We start from the raw sequence: 18,244 nt of genomic DNA on the forward strand, positions 1-18,244 counted from the left end.
CTTATGTCACACTTGGCGTATTAAAGCTGGACGATAGTTACATTGCAGAGATATGAGTGATCAAGCAAGCAGTTTACTAGATGTGCCGTTTAAATAGCTCTATATGAGTGAAGTGTGTGTATTCTTGGTTTCTTCTTAAAGTCTTTTTGTTCACATGGTCCAAGTTTGTCTTATAGTCTAATAATATTTCAGTGTGTTTCACTTCTACTCAGTTTGGCAAGGATGATCCCGCTTTATATTAAAGTCCCCCTATATTATAGTCAATCATTTTGTCCCTTAAAACTCATCTTTAAACACCAAAATATCTTAAAATATCTTGAATAGGGCTGGGTATCGATTCAATTTCGATTCGCAAGCTCTGAATTCGATTAAATTTCGATTCTTGATTCAATTTTGATTCTAAATTCGATTTCGATTCCTGATTCGACTCAATGAATATAGATTTAATACAAATCCTATATTTATTTAAAAAAATAAACGGTGAACATAAGTTTACAAGTGGTTAATTAATAAAAAGAAATTGAGCCACAAACCTGTATATTAAACTCTCTTTATTTTAGGTACTCTTGGGTACATTAAACTTCAAATGCACACAATGAATAGACAGGATTTTGATGCAAGATGAAAAATTGATGCTGAAAATTAGACGAGTCAGAACAGCGCACGCCTTGATCAATCAGGAAAAACTAACATAAAATCTCTCAGCATTCGCTGTAACATGCAAGCCTATGAACAGTGGAGGAAAACTAATACTGGCTTTTGGGTGATGGGTAAATAAATATGATTTTTTATTTTTTATTTTTGGCCTTTGAAAATGGATTTTGAATCGACCACATTTTAAAAATCGATTAATCGAAAAATCTTGAATGTAACTCGACACCCTTGCCTCATTTAGTATGTGCGGTTCTATGAATATGCAAATGAGCCCCGCCTCCACTCACTCACTCACTCACTCACTCAGAGATCCACTGGTGGACGATCACACGTTGATCTGATTGGTCAAGGTAGTGTGTGACGTCAGAAACACCAGCGATTTCACACCGTGTGTTTGAGACTGTCTTTGGTTCACTGCAGTTTTAAGCAGAAAATACTCAGCAATGCTGTCCACTTATGAACTTACACATGGTGTGTGTTAAAGCAGATTAATAACACCACATACACACATAAACTACATTAAAAGCTGGATTTACACTTTAAATATCTCAAACTGCTATACACTAACAATTAAATGAATCATTTGCACTTGTTCTGTACACATGTACATTGTACTTGTATTTAAAAGTCCCTGCAGCTGTAATTAATTTCTGTAATGACATCTATAATTACACTGTCGACCCCTTAACCCCGCACACACACCACCTCACCTGTGTGTCTATTTCTGTCTGTCTGGCTAATCATAATTCTCATGCATTTTATTTCTGTCAAAATTAGCATTGTGTAGGAATTATGTGAATATTTACTGCTTTTGCATATTTTTTTTATTTTTTTTTATTAGAAGTGATTTTTTTTTGTTTTTTTGTTTTTTAGCGATCCCCAAATATAACTATGATGTGTTTTGAGGGCAATAGAATAGAATAGCTTGTGTGCCAGCCGTGCTTTCCAGATCCGTGAAGAAAACATGAGATTTGCAGCCAGAAAACCGGAGAATATCGGCTGTGTGAAATCTAGTGACGTCAGCAATAACACACCTCTCCGCTCAGCCTTCATGACATGACACAATATGATAATATAAGTGCACATTAGTCATAGCAGTTCTTATCATACAGTGTTTATTAGTCTTAATAAACCAAAATGTAAAGTGCAACCAATGCATCGAATCATGACATTTGTGGCAATCCCCTCATATCTCCACACTGAACTCACGACACCATATTACTGCGATACTCCAAGACACATGATTAAAGGTTTACAGAAAAGTATTAAATGTGATGCAACAGTGTGTGTGTAAATGAGCAGCTTGGACTTGGTGCTGAAACCCAATGAACAGGACAATAGAGACACCAGAATAACAATATTCATGATTCTGAAGCTGGAAATACTGAATTATTGTAGATGAATATGCTTGATCTCTGTCACTGACTAGATATATTTATAATAATGTCGGACACTTTTCACTGGTAACATCAGACATCTGGCATTATCAGGACACACACATATACACACACTGCATTATTATACATTATATTCAACATTATATACAGCAGTTTAATGCAGAACTGACACTACAACTCTGAAGAAAATTTTTATTTATTTTGGGTGAACTATACACAATACTTATTGTTGCAGTTTTGTATTGTGATATATTGTGACACCGCTAGTCAATGCCCTAAAATGAACACACACTATTATAATTACTGACGTTACACAGTGAAGCGCTGATACCGGACTGGCGTTCGAGAATGAATGGATCGATTGGTCGTTGAGTTTTCAGAGGCTCGTGTCATGAGATTCACTGTCAGATGTTAACACACACACACACACACACACACACACACTAAAGCTGCTCTTTAAGAGCCTCACGGGCCCTCGATCTGATATCAACATCAGCAGACGGGCCCTTGAGAACCGGCTCCATCGGGCCTCAAACACACACACACACTAACACAGACACGCACACACACACACACACACACACACACACACATCAGCAGACGGGCCCTTGAGAACCGGCTCCATCGGGCCTCAAACACACACACACACTAACACAGACACGCACACACACACACACACACACACACACACACACACACACACACACACACATTAGCAGACGGGCCCTTGAGAACCGGCTCCATCGGGCCTCAAACACACACACACACACACACACACACACTAACACAGACACAGACACACACACACACACATCTGTAGACGGGCCCTTGAGAACCGGCTCCATCGGGCCTCAAACACACACACACACACACTAACACACCGACACGCACGCACACACACACACACACACACACACACACACACACACACACACACACATCTGCAGACGGGCCTTTGAGAACCGGCTCCATCGGGCCTCAAACACACACACACACACTAACACAGACACACACACACTAACACACACACACACTAACACACACACACACTAACACACACACACATCTGCAGACGGGCCCTTGAGAACCGGCTCCATCGGGCCTCAAACACACACACACACACTAACACAGACACACACACACTAACACACACACACTAACACACACATCTGCAGACGGGCCCTTGAGAACCGGCTCCATCGGGCCACAGACACACACACACTAACACACACACACATCTGCAGACGGGCCCTTGAGAACCGGCTCCATCGGGCCTCAAACACACACACACACACTAACACAGACACACACACACTAACACAAACACACACACACACACACTCTTTTATCCAGCGCTCCTGTGTCCAGGTGGGTTTCTGCGGGACATCGATCGCTCGAGGTGTCAGGAGCGCAGAGAAATCAAACCCGTCTCTGATTACTTCCACATTACTGCTGAAAAAGAACATAAAAAGAAATGGAGACCTTTAAACCTGCTTAATACATAAATGATGACCTCGGGGTCGGTCCCGGGACGCGGTCGATGCCGAGCTAATAGAGGAGCGCTTTACCTGTGAACACGCGCGCTGCGAACACGAGCGCTGATTTCATTACTGTCCACATGACATTTACATCCAGCGGGTCTTCCAGTCACAATCAAACGCTTCCCTGAGACTGCCGTGTGTCACACACACACATCAGTGTGTCCCTGCGCAGAACACACACACCTCAGTTACTCCAGAACACACACACCTCAGTTACTCCAGCACCGTGTCCCTGCGCAGAACACACACACCTCAGTTACTCCAGCACCGTGTCCCTGCGCAGAACACACACACCTCAGTTACTCCAGCACCGTGTGTCCCTGCGCAGAACACACACACCTCAGTTACTCCAGCACCGTGTGTCCCTGCGCAGAACACACACACCTCAGTTACTCCAGCACCGTGTGTCCATGCGCAGAACACACACACCTCAGTTACTCTCCGTGTCACGAGAGGCCGCTGCAGGGTCATCTTGTAGGTCTGTGAGGCCCTGTCCCAAATGGACATGTGGACTTTCGGTCTCGAAACCATCACCAGTGGTTGATGTCTCAAACATAAATATATATTTATATTTAATATAAACATAAATAGCTTGCTGAATAATAGGCTACGATCACATTATGATTCATTAAATAAATAGAACCGAATGTCAGGGCTTTACTGAGTCATATGTAAATGTAGAAATATAATATTTAAACAACAACCGGACCGTCTTCCTATTTCCGGCGTGACGATCGAGTCTGTCCCAAAAATATTATTGTCATTATTAGCAAAGTTAATATTACTATTATTGCTGCTGCCACTATTATTACTACTATTATTACTACAAATATTATTATTATGATTGTTTCAAATTTTCTAGATATCTATTAATCTCTCAGTGAGTTTATATCTATATATATGTTTATGTGTATATAATATATATAATATCATTTAAAAAAAAGTTATCACACTGGAATAACATATTCATTGAAATTATTACTGTACCTGTATATACTATAATATCTGTATATTTAGCTCTTTTTCCCCCTTTTTTCTTTTTCCCCTCCCCTATATGTGTACTTGTTTGTCATTGGTCTATTTCTGTGTATATGCAGCTTTGTCTTGTTAACCATTTTAAAATATATTTTTGTCATTCTTATTAGTTTTGATATATATATATATGCACCAAAATTCTGGGCCAAAACTGAAAATTTAGGATGCACTTGGCCGAAAATCCAAAATAATAATACATTAATAATCAATAATCAAGCAAACGCTCAAATAGCTGAGATTGGGACTAAACATTTAAATTGCACATAAGCAAGTTTTATATCAATATTTTAATAACAGACTTGTTTCCACTCCAGTTTGTTGGTTAAATATATTTGACCGACAATAAACTATAATAACTTGTTTTAATTAAAGATTTATTTGAAACATGCATTAAATAATGAAGACATTACTTACAGGTTAAGTAAAAATATTATAAATGTGTGTATATATAGTGTATATATTCATCAGAATGCTATCAGTTATTTTACTAGCTGACTATAGATATTGCTGGAACAAATTGAATTGATCTGAATTTGCTAATTATTTTACAAATGTAATCAGTGGTTGATGTTGAATCGACGTACACACACACACACACACACACACACACACACACACACATTGTGAGTAGCCTAAAGCTCTTGTAATGTGTGTGTGTTCTGCCTAATGTAGTTTGCTCGGTGTTGTTTAGTGATGGTGGAGAGCGATAGGCTTATCTGGGTTTGCTGAAGGCATGAGGATCTGACTCGTTCCTGCGGTGACGTTACGCTGTGTGTGTGTGTTCACGTCTGAAGTTTGACCACTGTGATAAAGTGAGGATGAGATCTAAAGTGAGGATGAGATTATTCCACCAACACACGAGGCCTATGTGCACTAGCTTGCTTGATTTACGCTAGTTACGCGCATTTACGCGTTGCGCTAAGTGTTTCCCGCGCGAGGTACTTTGTGTTGTACGTTGTACCTGCCTGATGTTTGATGATGTGTGCGTGTGTGATTTGAACATCTCTTGTGTGTGTTCAGGAGGAGGTGTGTGTGGAGGCCGTGTCCGTCGGGGCCATCCTGTCCGACTACCAGAGGATACGTGTGGAGAACGTGTAAGTGGAGCTCTCTCTCTCCTTTCTCCTGTCTCACACACAACACACTGCGTTAGGGCATTTACTACACAATAAGCCACAGACTTGTGTCACCACCACATCATTTGGACTTGCAGTCGTTCAGTTGTGGTTTTGCTGATGTGATCAGGGTCATTTTCCTCTACACTGTACAACAAATATTTGATCAATAAGTTATGACAACATTGCTTTAAAGGGGTGATGAACTGAGAAATCACATTTTCCTTGAGCTTTTGACATATAAGAGGTCATCACACTATAATAATATCCTGTAAGTTTCAGAACTGAACACTTCCTTGTTAGTCCACTAAACAGTAGCCGCGTTTCCATTACAGATTTGCGCAAATGTTTTGCGCTTTTATCTAAATATCGATACAAAACTATTGCGAAATGACGGCGTTTCCATTAACCGATGTTATGCGACTAAAACGTCCTTTTTTCTCTCGCGATAAAGTCATTCTAAAAATCACGGCAGCGGACGTTGGTTTATATAATCTCACAGCCACCGCATTAGACATTATTATTATTAATGGAAGGAGACGTACGTGTTATCCAAGCATTAATGGCAGGGAAAGACCCTTATATTCCAAACTAAATATAAGGAGTTTCTGGGTGTTTCACCCTCATTTCTGCTCTGAGGTTTTGATTGTGGCATTTCTTTGAAGTTTAGAATCCAGTATTCCTATAGGCTAATTATTGTTTCTTTTATGAATTTAATAAAGAACTCTGTCTCCTATTCCAAACGATCCATGTAGGCTGCTTTTGTGTCCATTCGTTTTTTCCTTTTTAAACCCGTAATTGAAAAACGAAAAATAAATGGTTGTCTTTTTAAAACGCAAAGTTGAACACCACAATTTTAATTTAAACTGGCTACACCAACTGCTGCGCAAAAAAGTAAATATCAACGAATTTTCAGATGTTTGTTTAATGACTTTTTTCCCCTTTATTAAACATGTAAAATATTCACAAATTAATATGGAAAACTTGTCGATTTTACTGGTTTTCTAAGGCCAAATTAGAACCTGGAATTGACATTTTCCCGCAGTGCTGAATAAGAAGAGCCATTAATATTATTAAACTATTGTTTTCTAACTCGGCTAAAAACATCTCCATCTCCGCTGTTAAGCAGATGCGCTTTTAGAGAGAAATGCACCTTTCATACGGATTACTTAATCAGAACAAAATGTATTAGCTTTCGATTCGAATTTGTTCGTTTTAAAGTGGACATTTCAAGCTTTAGCTATATATAGGCTATATTTAGTTTCAGTTCTCGCGCTCCAGTTCACGGAGATCATGAAAACGCGCCTGATTGTTTTATTTTATTTTACAAAAGCACAACATTTTCTTGTTATTGTTTACACAAATAAAAGTAGTTACAAATAATGTATTATTATTTTCTGTATGACCAGAAATTATAGAGTAGGCTATAGGCTATATTAAGTTGTTTCACTGTTTATAGGAAAATGCAAGTGTTCACGCCCGCGCCTCCGTGCCATAGTGCGCGCTCCACACTCCACACATACCCTTAGATATGCGTCAAAATATTGTGTTTATTTGTGATAATCTCAGCTCTGTATTATTATTGTCTAACCCGTATTATGAATGACATTTGACGAATTGCTTTGTTCCTTTTTTGGATAAAAGCGTCATCTAAATATGTAGCCTAGTAAATGTTATAATAATGATGATAATTATTATTATTTGCGGACACGGACCCCAAACACACCGCGTCTTCTAAGTCAGGTGACTGTAAATGCGCAAAAACTGTTTCCATTGCAGTTTTGCGAAATATTCCTTTTTCGAATTGGCTGAAAAACCTCCTCATGCGAGCGTAAAAACTTTTTTGCGATAAACGAGAGTTTTTGCGAAATTGACGTGTTTCCATTGAGCGTATTTTCAATTCGCAATTTCAATTTGCGCAATTTGAAGGGTAATGGAAACGCGGCTAGTGTTATTGACACCAGGCCCAGCGAACGGCAGGTTTTCCAGAGTGGGGATCTGTGACGTCACAGGGTCTCAAACCCCGCCTCCGCTGAAGAAGAGCGACGCCCACTTCAACACCGCCTGTGTAGCCCCTCCCACCGACTCACGCATTACATGAAACTCATTATAATATGCAAAACTGTTATCCAATCATAGCAGTGGGCGTGTACTTCCCAGTCTTCAATGCGGCACGCCCATAAAAACCGAGCGTTTCAGGAGCTAGCCTCAAAACCAGGGCAGAAAACAGCCGATTACTGATTAATTTTGATGTTTTTTAATGTAAAAATCAAGCGAACGGCGAAAGTTGACCTCAGACAACAATATAAAAAAAATGTAAAAGCCAGTTCATGACCCCTTTAAGTCATCAAAATAAGTTAAGCAATTTCAACTTTTTTTATACTGTAAGTTACACAACATTCAACCAATTTTTTCAACTCAGTTTAATGTAATTTAAGTTGATTGTACTTAAAAATCGAAGCCAGCTATTTTTATTTTTACAGTGTATATTCCTCAAGCTGAACTCAATGAGGTGTTTAGAGTTTATATAAAAAGTGAATTGGCACATTTACATGCAAGGCAAGTTTATTTATATAGCACATTTCATACACATGGTAATCCAAAGTGCTTTGCATAAAAAAGATTTTAAAAAAATTATCACAAGAGCATAAGAACAAAATTACAATAAAAGTTAAGAATAAAACATTGATTTAAAGTGTTTTAAAGTCCCCCTGTAGTCAACAATTGTATCCCTTAAAACTCATCTTTTGAAAAATCCAGCTTTTAATGTTGTTTATGTGTGTATGTGGTGTTATTAATCTGCTTTAACACACACCATGTGTAAGTTCATAAGTCGACAGCATTGCTGAGTATTTTCTGCTTAAAACTGCAGTGAACCAAAGACAGTCTCAAAAACACGGTGTGAAATCGCTGGTGTTTCTGACGTCACACACTACCTTGTAACCAATCAGATCAACGTGTGATCGTCCACCAGTGGATCTCTGAGTGAGTGAGTGAGTGGAGGCGGGGCTCATTTGCATATTCATTAAACTGTGTAACCAATCAGATCAACGTGTGATCGTCAACCAGTGGATCAGTGAGTGAGTGAGTGGAGGCGGGGCTCATTTGCATATTCATAGAGCCGTGCATACTAAATGAGGCAAGGGTGTCGAGTTACATTCAAGATAATTTTTTCCAAGGAAAACACGTTTAAATATGTCATTTTGATGATCAAAGATGAGTTTTAAGGGATAAAATGATTGACTACAGGGAGATTTTAACTATAAGCGTCTGATTTACAGTGACTCAAACATTAAACTGACTAGCATTGTGATATTTGTCATGATATTTTTCACGTTCACAGCCGTTTTCCCTGCATCTCGCTCGAGCTGTGCATGTATCCGCACACACCGCTGTCAGTCAGCTATTGTTCCTCCGCAGGATAAGTGGTGTAACCTTACCTGTATACCTGACATCCCATGATGCCGAGGGGCACAGCGTATCGTGCTAATCGCTAATCACTGGTGCTCTCGCTTTGACCCGTGGCGCTAGCATTCAGCTGAAGTCCACCCGTGTCACATGAGCGTTAGGGGTGTAAATCGGGGCCTTCATGACGATTCGATACGATACCGATTTCTTAAGCCAACGATTCGATTATTTTCGATACTTCAGAATTCCCCGCGATACGATTCGATTCGATTCGATACGATTCAATGCTCGATATTTTTACATGATGATATCTATTAAGTTTCAAAATAAACCAACAAAAATAAATCATTTAATTAGCCTTTTATTGAGAATACAGAAACAGTATTCTATCTATTCACATAATAATGTGTATGTTACACTATAGCATTTGTGCTCAATGCACTGCAAATGAACAGAAAATAGAACAGAGATTCGACGTGTTGCTGCAGTATCTTATCTCACACTGACAGGGGACATTCTAAAACGACCAAACTCAGTACACATCATATTAATAAACCATATTATGTATAAAAAATCAGATGAGCCCAGAATATCAACGCGACGCGTTAAGCGTTTTCTTATAGTGGTTTTCTATGGTAAGAACATGCTTAACGCGTGATTAAACGCGTCGCGTTGATATTCTGGGCTCATCTGATTTTTTATACATAATATGGTTTATTAATATGATGTGTACTGAGTTTGGTCCTTTAATATCACTGTCTTCGTACAGTAAGCCACGTTAAGCGTTTTTCACGTTAAGCGTTTTAGAATGTCCCACTGACAGTCTTTCTCTTTACAAACGGCAACATCTCTTACCAGTGCTCCATCTATTTTCCTGAAGCCAAAATACTTCCACACCCATGACTTGACGCCGACTGGAGTGTGTAACGTTTCACTTTCATTGCCAGCTCGCTCTGACGGTTCCATCGCTCTTGAAAGTCAGACTCAACAGTGTGTGAACTGTGAACATAAACGTAATGCGCGCGGCGCGTGAAGCAGTGTGACGTAGAAGACAATAATGAGGATATCGCCATCCGCAGCTTAGGAGTAGGTTGCACGCATATGTCGGAGTGGATGCTGAAAAATGACAGGCGGCAAAATAAGCACATTAATCGATATTCTTGCGGACGCAACGATGCATCGAATCGCCGGCTGTATAATCGATGTATCGATACGAATCGATTGATATTTACACCCCTAATGAGCGTAGCGCTGGCGTTCAGCCAAGCCGGAGAGCCAGCGCTAATTTTCAATGTCAATTTGATTTCTATAGCACAACTAAACACAACACCAGTTGACCGGTGTGCTTTACAATACATACAATTAAAAAGTAACATAAAAACAAAACACACAATACAATACATTTCATCATTGACCATATGCTAGTTCAAAAAGGTACGTTTTTAGCCTAGATTAAAAAACAGACATGGATGGATCAAAGCTAATACTGAATGGTAATGCATCAGCCACTGAACGCACGGTCACTACTGCTCTTCAGCTTTGATTTCGGAATCTCTATTGTCTTCGTTTATCTCTATTGTATTGACTTTTAATTATTTAAATGGGTCATCGGATGCAAAATTCACATTTATATGGTGTTTGCATATGAATGTGTCTTTGCTGTGTGTGGACAACAACCACCATACAATGAAAAAATCCATTCTCTCCTTTTTTTAATCCTCAAAAAGCCTAAACACTCTCAATAATCAAGCGTTCGAATTTACTGAGCAATATGATGTCTCCGCCCACGACCACTGACAAACTGTCCCATATTAGCATATTTACGCCCTCGACCACTGACGAACTGTCCCGTATTAGCATATTTACGCCCTCGACCACTGACGAACTGTCCCGTATTAGCATATTTACGCCCTCGACCACTGACGAACTGTCCCGTATTAGCATATTTACGCCCTCGACCACTGACGAACTGTCCCGTATTAGCATATTTACGCCCTCGACCACTGACCTACTGTTCCGTATTAGCATTTAGCATATTTATGCCCTCGACCACTGACAAACTGTCCCGTATTAGCATATTTACGCCCTCGACCACTGACAAACTGTCCCGTATTAGCATATTTACGCCCTCGACCACTGACGAACTGTCCCGTATTAGCATATTTACGCCCTCGACCACTGACGAACTGTCCCGTATTAGCATATTTACGCCCTCGACCACTGACGAACTGTCCCGTATTAGCATATTTACGCCCTCGACCACTGACGAACTGTCCCGTATTAGCATATTTACGCCCTCGACCACTGACCTACTGTTCCGTATTAGCATTTAGCATATTTATGCCCTCGACCACTGACAAACTGTCCCGTATTAGCATATTTACGCCCTCGACCACTGACAAACTGTCCCGTATTAGCATATTTACGCCCTCGACCACTGACCTACTGTTCCGTATTAGCATTTAGCATATTTATGCCCTCGACCACTGACAAACTGTCCCGTATTAGCATATTTACGCCCTCGACCACTGACCTACTGTTCCGTATTAGCATATTTACGCCCTCGACCACTGACCTACTGTTCCGTATTAGCATATTTATGCCCTCAACCACTGTCAAACTGTCCCGTATTAGCATATTTACGCCCTCGACCACAGACGAACTGTCCCGTATTAGCATATTTACACCCTCGACCACTGACAAACTGTTCCGTATTAGCATATTTACGCCCTCGACCACTGACGAACTGTCCCGTATTAGCATATTTACACCCTCGACCACTGACAAACTGTCCCGTATTAGCATATTTATGCCCTCGACCACTGACCTACTGTTCCGTATTAGCATATTTACGCCCTCGACCACTGACCTACTGTTCCGTATTAGCATATTTATGCCCTCGACCACTGTCAAACTGTCCCGTATTAGCATATTTACGCCCTCGACCACTGACCTACTTTTCCGTATTAGCATATTTACGCCCTCGACCACTGACCTACTGTTCCGTATTAGCATATTTATGCCCTCGACCACTGACGAACTGTCCCGTATTAGCATATTTACACCCTCGACCACTGACAAACTGTTCCGTATTAGCATATTTACGCCCTCGACCACTGACGAACTGTCCCGTATTAGCATATTTACACCCTCGACCACTGACAAACTGTTCCGTATTAGCATATTTACGCCCTCGACCACTGACGAACTGTCCCGTATTAGCATATTTACGCCCTCGACCACAGACAAACTGTCCCGTATTAGCATATTTATGCCCTCGACCACTGACAAACTGTTCCGTATTAGCATATTTACGCCCTCGACCACTGACCTACTGTTCCGTATTAGCATTTAGCATATTTACGCCCTCGACCACTGTCAAACTGTCCCGTATTAGCATATTTACGCCCTCGACCACTGACGAACTGTCCCGTATTAGCATATTTACGCCCTCGACCACTGATGAACTGTCCCGTATTAGCATATTTACGCCCTCGACCACTGACAAACTGTCCCGTATTAGCATATTTACGCCCTCGACCACTGATGAATTGTCCCGTATTAGCATATTTACGCCCTCGACCACTGACGAACTGTCCCGTATTAGCATATTTACGCCCTCGACCACTGATGAATTGTCCCGTATTAGCATATTTCCCGTATTAGCATATTTCCGCCCTCGACCACTGACAAACTGTCCCGTATTAGCATATTTCCCGTATTAGCATATTTACGCCCTCGACCACTGACGAACTGTCCCGTATTAGCATATTTATGCCCTCGATCACTGACGAACTGTCCCGTATTAGCATATTTACGCCCTCGATCACTGACAAACTGTCCCGTATTAGCATATTTACATACTCGACCACTGACGAACTGTCCCATATTAGCATATTTACATCCTCGACCACTGACGAACTGTCCCGTATTAGCATATTTACGCCCTCGACCACTGACGAACTGTCCCGTATTAGCATATTTACGCCCTCGACCACTGACGAACTGTCCCGTATTAGCATATTTACGCCCTCGACCACTGACGAACTGTCCCGTATTAGCATATTTACGCCCTCGACCACTGACGAACTGTCCCGTATTAGCATATTTACGCCCTCGACCACTGACAAACTGTCCCGTATTAGCATATTTACGCCCTCGACCACTGATGAATTGTCCCGTATTAGCATATTTCCCGTATTAGCATATTTCCGCCCTCGACCACTGACAAACTGTCCCGTATTAGCATATTTCCCGTATTAGCATATTTCCCGTATTAGCATATTTACGCCCTCGACCACTGACGAACTGTCCCGTATTAGCATATTTATGCCCTCGATCACTGACGAACTGTCCCGTATTAGCATATTTACGCCCTCGATCACTGACAAACTGTCCCGTATTAGCATATTTACATACTCGACCACTGACGAACTGTCCCATATTAGCATATTTACATCCTCGACCACTGACGAACTGTCCCGTATTAGCATATTTACGCCCTCGACCACTGACGAACTGTCCCGTATTAGCATATTTACGCCCTCGACCACTGACGAACTGTCCCGTATTAGCATATTTACACGCCCTCGACCACTGACGAACTCTCCCGTATTAGGATATTTACGCTCTCGATCACTGATGAACTCTCCCGTATTAGCATATTTCCCGTATTAGCATATTTCCCGTATTAGCATATTAACGCCCTCGACCACTGACTAACTGTTTATTATTATCATCATTTAAAGAGACATGCACCGAAACGGGTCGCTGTGAACAGAGCTGTTTTTGAGGAGGTGAAAGGGTTGTTTTACACAACCATTGAGGAATTGTAACCAAAGTATGTTACAAACTTTACACGAAGACCCTAAAGAATCACACCGACTTGTGGAAAATGGGCATCCGATGTCCCCTTTAACAAATAGTGTTTGAAGTGATGTCAGAGTGCCGCCCTCTTTTCTCTTCACATCCCTCACGCCTGCTCAGCTTGCAGCGCTCCTCTCAGTTCTCCACTTGTGGTGTGTGTGTTCTCCGCAGGTGTGCGAGGCTTGGGCTCCAGCCGCTGGCGTACCTGTGGCGCCGAGACCAGGCCGAGCTGCTCAGAGAGATCATATCAAGCGGCCTCAACGCCCTCCTCATCAAAGTGGCAGCGATCGGTGGGTGACGGCCTTTAAATCGGGCAGGGCTTGAGCAGTCCAGACACGACTGAGTGTTTGAACTGATCCTTCTTTTAGACTGGCAGGGCGGCACGATTTAGGGGAACAATCTAATAGCGATTTTTCTGATTGAAGATTGCGATTTAAAAAGCGTTTTACATTGTTTATATTGATTATGTATCAATATGGCTGGAAAAGATGGAAACATTAAGGCCTTTTCATACTAAAAAGAGAACATGGTTAAGTGATTTGACAGATGTAGAGCTGGGGGAAAATTACTAATATAGACAATGTACAGCACTACAAATACAGCATCTGCAGTATCATGTGCCACCAAAATTAAATTTACACTTTGATGTTTTTGAAAAACTGAGGTACACTGAGAATCGTTTTGTACTGGCATTGATCCTGTGGGATGCCTGAACTTTGCAGCCCAGATCAGATGACATCAGTAATGCACACATGGGTGGTTCTTCAGGGGATGTGTGTACTGGAACACACCTAGGGTGTCTTTTAATCCCTGAAATGTCTGCGGCGTCACCTGCTCTCTCATTCCTGTGTCACGCACCGCTGCAAGGGAAACACTGATCAGGTTCCACACTTAAAGTTGAACTGAGGGGGAAAGGTTTTGTGGAGGCCCGATGTGCATTACACACTGGACATGTGTGGATTGATAGAAATAATGATATCAACATGTAATATCTTAGTTTTAAACTGATTAGTAAGTAACCAAAACGGCATCCTCAGGAACAGTGCTTAAACTGTGAAATAATGAGAGAATATCAACATTTAATATGTAACTTTAAACTAATATCTCGTAACATCACCATAACATTACTGTAATATCTCGTAACATCACCATAACATTACTGTAATATCTCGTAACATCACCATAACATTATTGTAATATCTCGTAACATCACCATAACATTACTGTAATATCTCGTAATATATCGTAACATCACAATGACATTACTGTAATATCTCGTAATATATCGTAACATCACCATGACATTACTGTAATATCTCGTAATATATCGTAACATCACCATAACATTACTGTAATATCTCGTAACATCATTGTAACATCACCATAACATTACTGTAATATCTCGTAACATCATTGTAACATCACCATAACATTACTGTAATATATCGTAACATCACCATAACATTACTGTAATATCTCGTAACATCATTGTAACATCACCATAACATTACTGTAATATATCGTAACATCACCATAACATTACTGTAATATCTCGTAACATCATTGTAACATCACCATAACATTACTGTAATATCTCGTAATATATCGTAACATCACCATAACATTACTGTAATATCTCGTAATATATCGTAACATCACCATAACATTACTGTAATATCTCGTAACAACATCTGGCACATCACCATAATATTACTGTAATATTTCGTAACAAATTCTGTCACATCACCATGACATTACTGTAATATCTCGTAATATATCGTAACATCACCATAACATTACTGTAATATCTCGTAATATATCGTAACATCACCATAACATTACTGTAATATCTCGTAACAACATCTGGCACATCACCATAATATTACTGTAATATTTCGTAACAAATTCTGTCACATCACCATGACATTACTGTAATATCTCGTAACATCACCATAACATTACTGTAATATCTCGTAATATATCGTAACATCACCATAACATTACTGTAATATCTCGTAATATATCGTAACATCACCATGACATTACTGTAATATCTCGTAACAACATCTGGCACATCACCATAATATTACTGTAATATTTCGTAACAAATTCTGTCACATCACCATGACATTACTGTAATATCTCGTAACATCACCATAACATTACTGTAATATCTCGTAACAACATCTGTCACATCACCATGACATTACTGTAATATCTCGTAACAACATCTGTCACATCACCATGACATTACTGTAATATCTCGTAACAACATCTGTCACATCACCATGACATTACTGTAATATCTCGTAACAAATTCTGTCACATCACCATAATATTACTGTAATATCTCGTAACAACATCTGTCACATCACCATAACATTACTGTAATATCTCGTAACAACATCTGTCACATCAACATAATATTACTGTAATATCTCGTAACCTCTCCGTAACATCACTAATATCTCGTAACATCACCATAACATTACTGTAATATCTCGTAACAACATCTGTCACATCACCATGACATTACTGTAATATCTCGTAACATCACCATAACATTACTGTAATATCTCGTAACAACATCTGTTACATCACCATAACATTACTGTAATATCTCGTAACATCTGTCACATCACCATAACATTACTGTAATATCTCGTAAATCACCATAATATTACTGTAATATCTCGTAACAACATCTGTCACATCACCATGACATTACTGTAATATCTCGTAACATCACCATAACATTACTGTAATATCTCGTAACAACATCTGTTACATCACCATAACATTACTGTAATATCTCGTAACATCTGTCACATCACCATAATATTACTGTAATATCTCGTAACATCACCAAACATTACTGTAATATCTCGTAACAACATCTGTCACATCACCATGACATTACTGTAATATCTCGTAACAACATCTGTCACATCACCATGACATTACTGTAATATCTCGTAACATCACCATAACATTACTGTAATATCTCGTAACATCACCATAACATCACCATAACATTACTGTAATATCTCGTAACATCTGTCACATCACCATAATATTACTGTAATATCTCGTAACATCACCAAACATTACTGTAATATCTCGTAACAACATCTGTCACATCACCATGACATTACTGTAATATCTCGTAACAACATCTGTCACATCACCATGACATTACTGTAATATCTCGTAACAACATCTGTCACATCACCATGACATTACTGTAATATCTCGTAACATCACCATAACATTACTGTAATATCTCGTAACAACATCTGTTACATCACCATAACATCACCATAACATTACTGTAATATCTCGTAACATCTGTCACATCACCATAATATTACTGTAATATCTCGTAACATCACCAAACATTACTGTAATATCTCGTAACATCACCAAACATTACTGTAATATCTCGTAACATCACCATAACATTACTGTAATATCTCGTAACATCACCAAACATTACTGTAATATCTCGTAACATCACCATAATATTACTGTAATATCTCGTAACATCACCATAATATTACTGTAATATCTCGTAACATCACCAAACATTACTGTAATATCTCGTAACATCACCAAACATTACTGTAATATCTCGTAACATCACCATAACATCACCAAACATTACTGTAATATCACGTAATATCTCGTAAGATCACCATAACATCACCAAAACATCACCATGACATTACTTTAGTATATCGTAATATCTCGTAACATCACCAAACATCACTGTAACGCTCAGCGGCAGCAGCAACATGATAAAAGACACCAATGTGCTAAATGTATTAATAGCAATAGATCAGAATAAAACAGTTTGGCTCATTTATGGTTGTCAAACAGCAAGATCACTTTATAGAGTCAGTGCCATAGACTTGGCTTCAAGCGTGGCTCAACCAATCAGAATTTAGATCTGGGAAATATCTGTTTTATAATTATAGTTTGATAAATCTTAGTTCACTGTCAGAAAACATTTTTGCAATATTTTGTCACTGGCTCAGTAAATGTCAAATCTGTACCTTATCTGTTCCTAAAAGGTGCCTTAGAGTAATACGTACCCTTAAGGTACAACTATGGACTATTTAGGGGTGAATATTAATGTACAAATACCCCTAAAGTTACAGTTTTAAACACGATTAGTGCGGTTCATTTTGAAAGGAGTGTGTTTGTGGTGAACACTAATGGACTGGTAACG

The 18,244-nt window shown here is 39.6% G+C and overlaps 1 protein-coding gene across 1 annotated transcript in view; it reads left to right on the plus strand.

Moving 5' to 3' along the window:
• dph6 (diphthamine biosynthesis 6) overlaps positions 1 to 18,244 on the plus strand; it is a 130,728-nt gene that overhangs the window by 15,900 nt on the left and 96,584 nt on the right. Inside the window, exons 4-5 of the mRNA XM_079633030.1 lie at positions 5,648 to 5,721; positions 14,185 to 14,303. Of these exons, the coding sequence (XP_079489156.1) occupies positions 5,648 to 5,721; positions 14,185 to 14,303 (193 nt within the window). The remainder of the gene's footprint in view (positions 1 to 5,647; positions 5,722 to 14,184; positions 14,304 to 18,244) is intronic.

This window comes from Phoxinus phoxinus (genome assembly GCF_949152265.1).
Source record: "Phoxinus phoxinus genome assembly, chromosome: 13".
In the NCBI taxonomy this organism is placed as follows: Eukaryota; Metazoa; Chordata; class Actinopteri; order Cypriniformes; family Leuciscidae; genus Phoxinus; species Phoxinus phoxinus.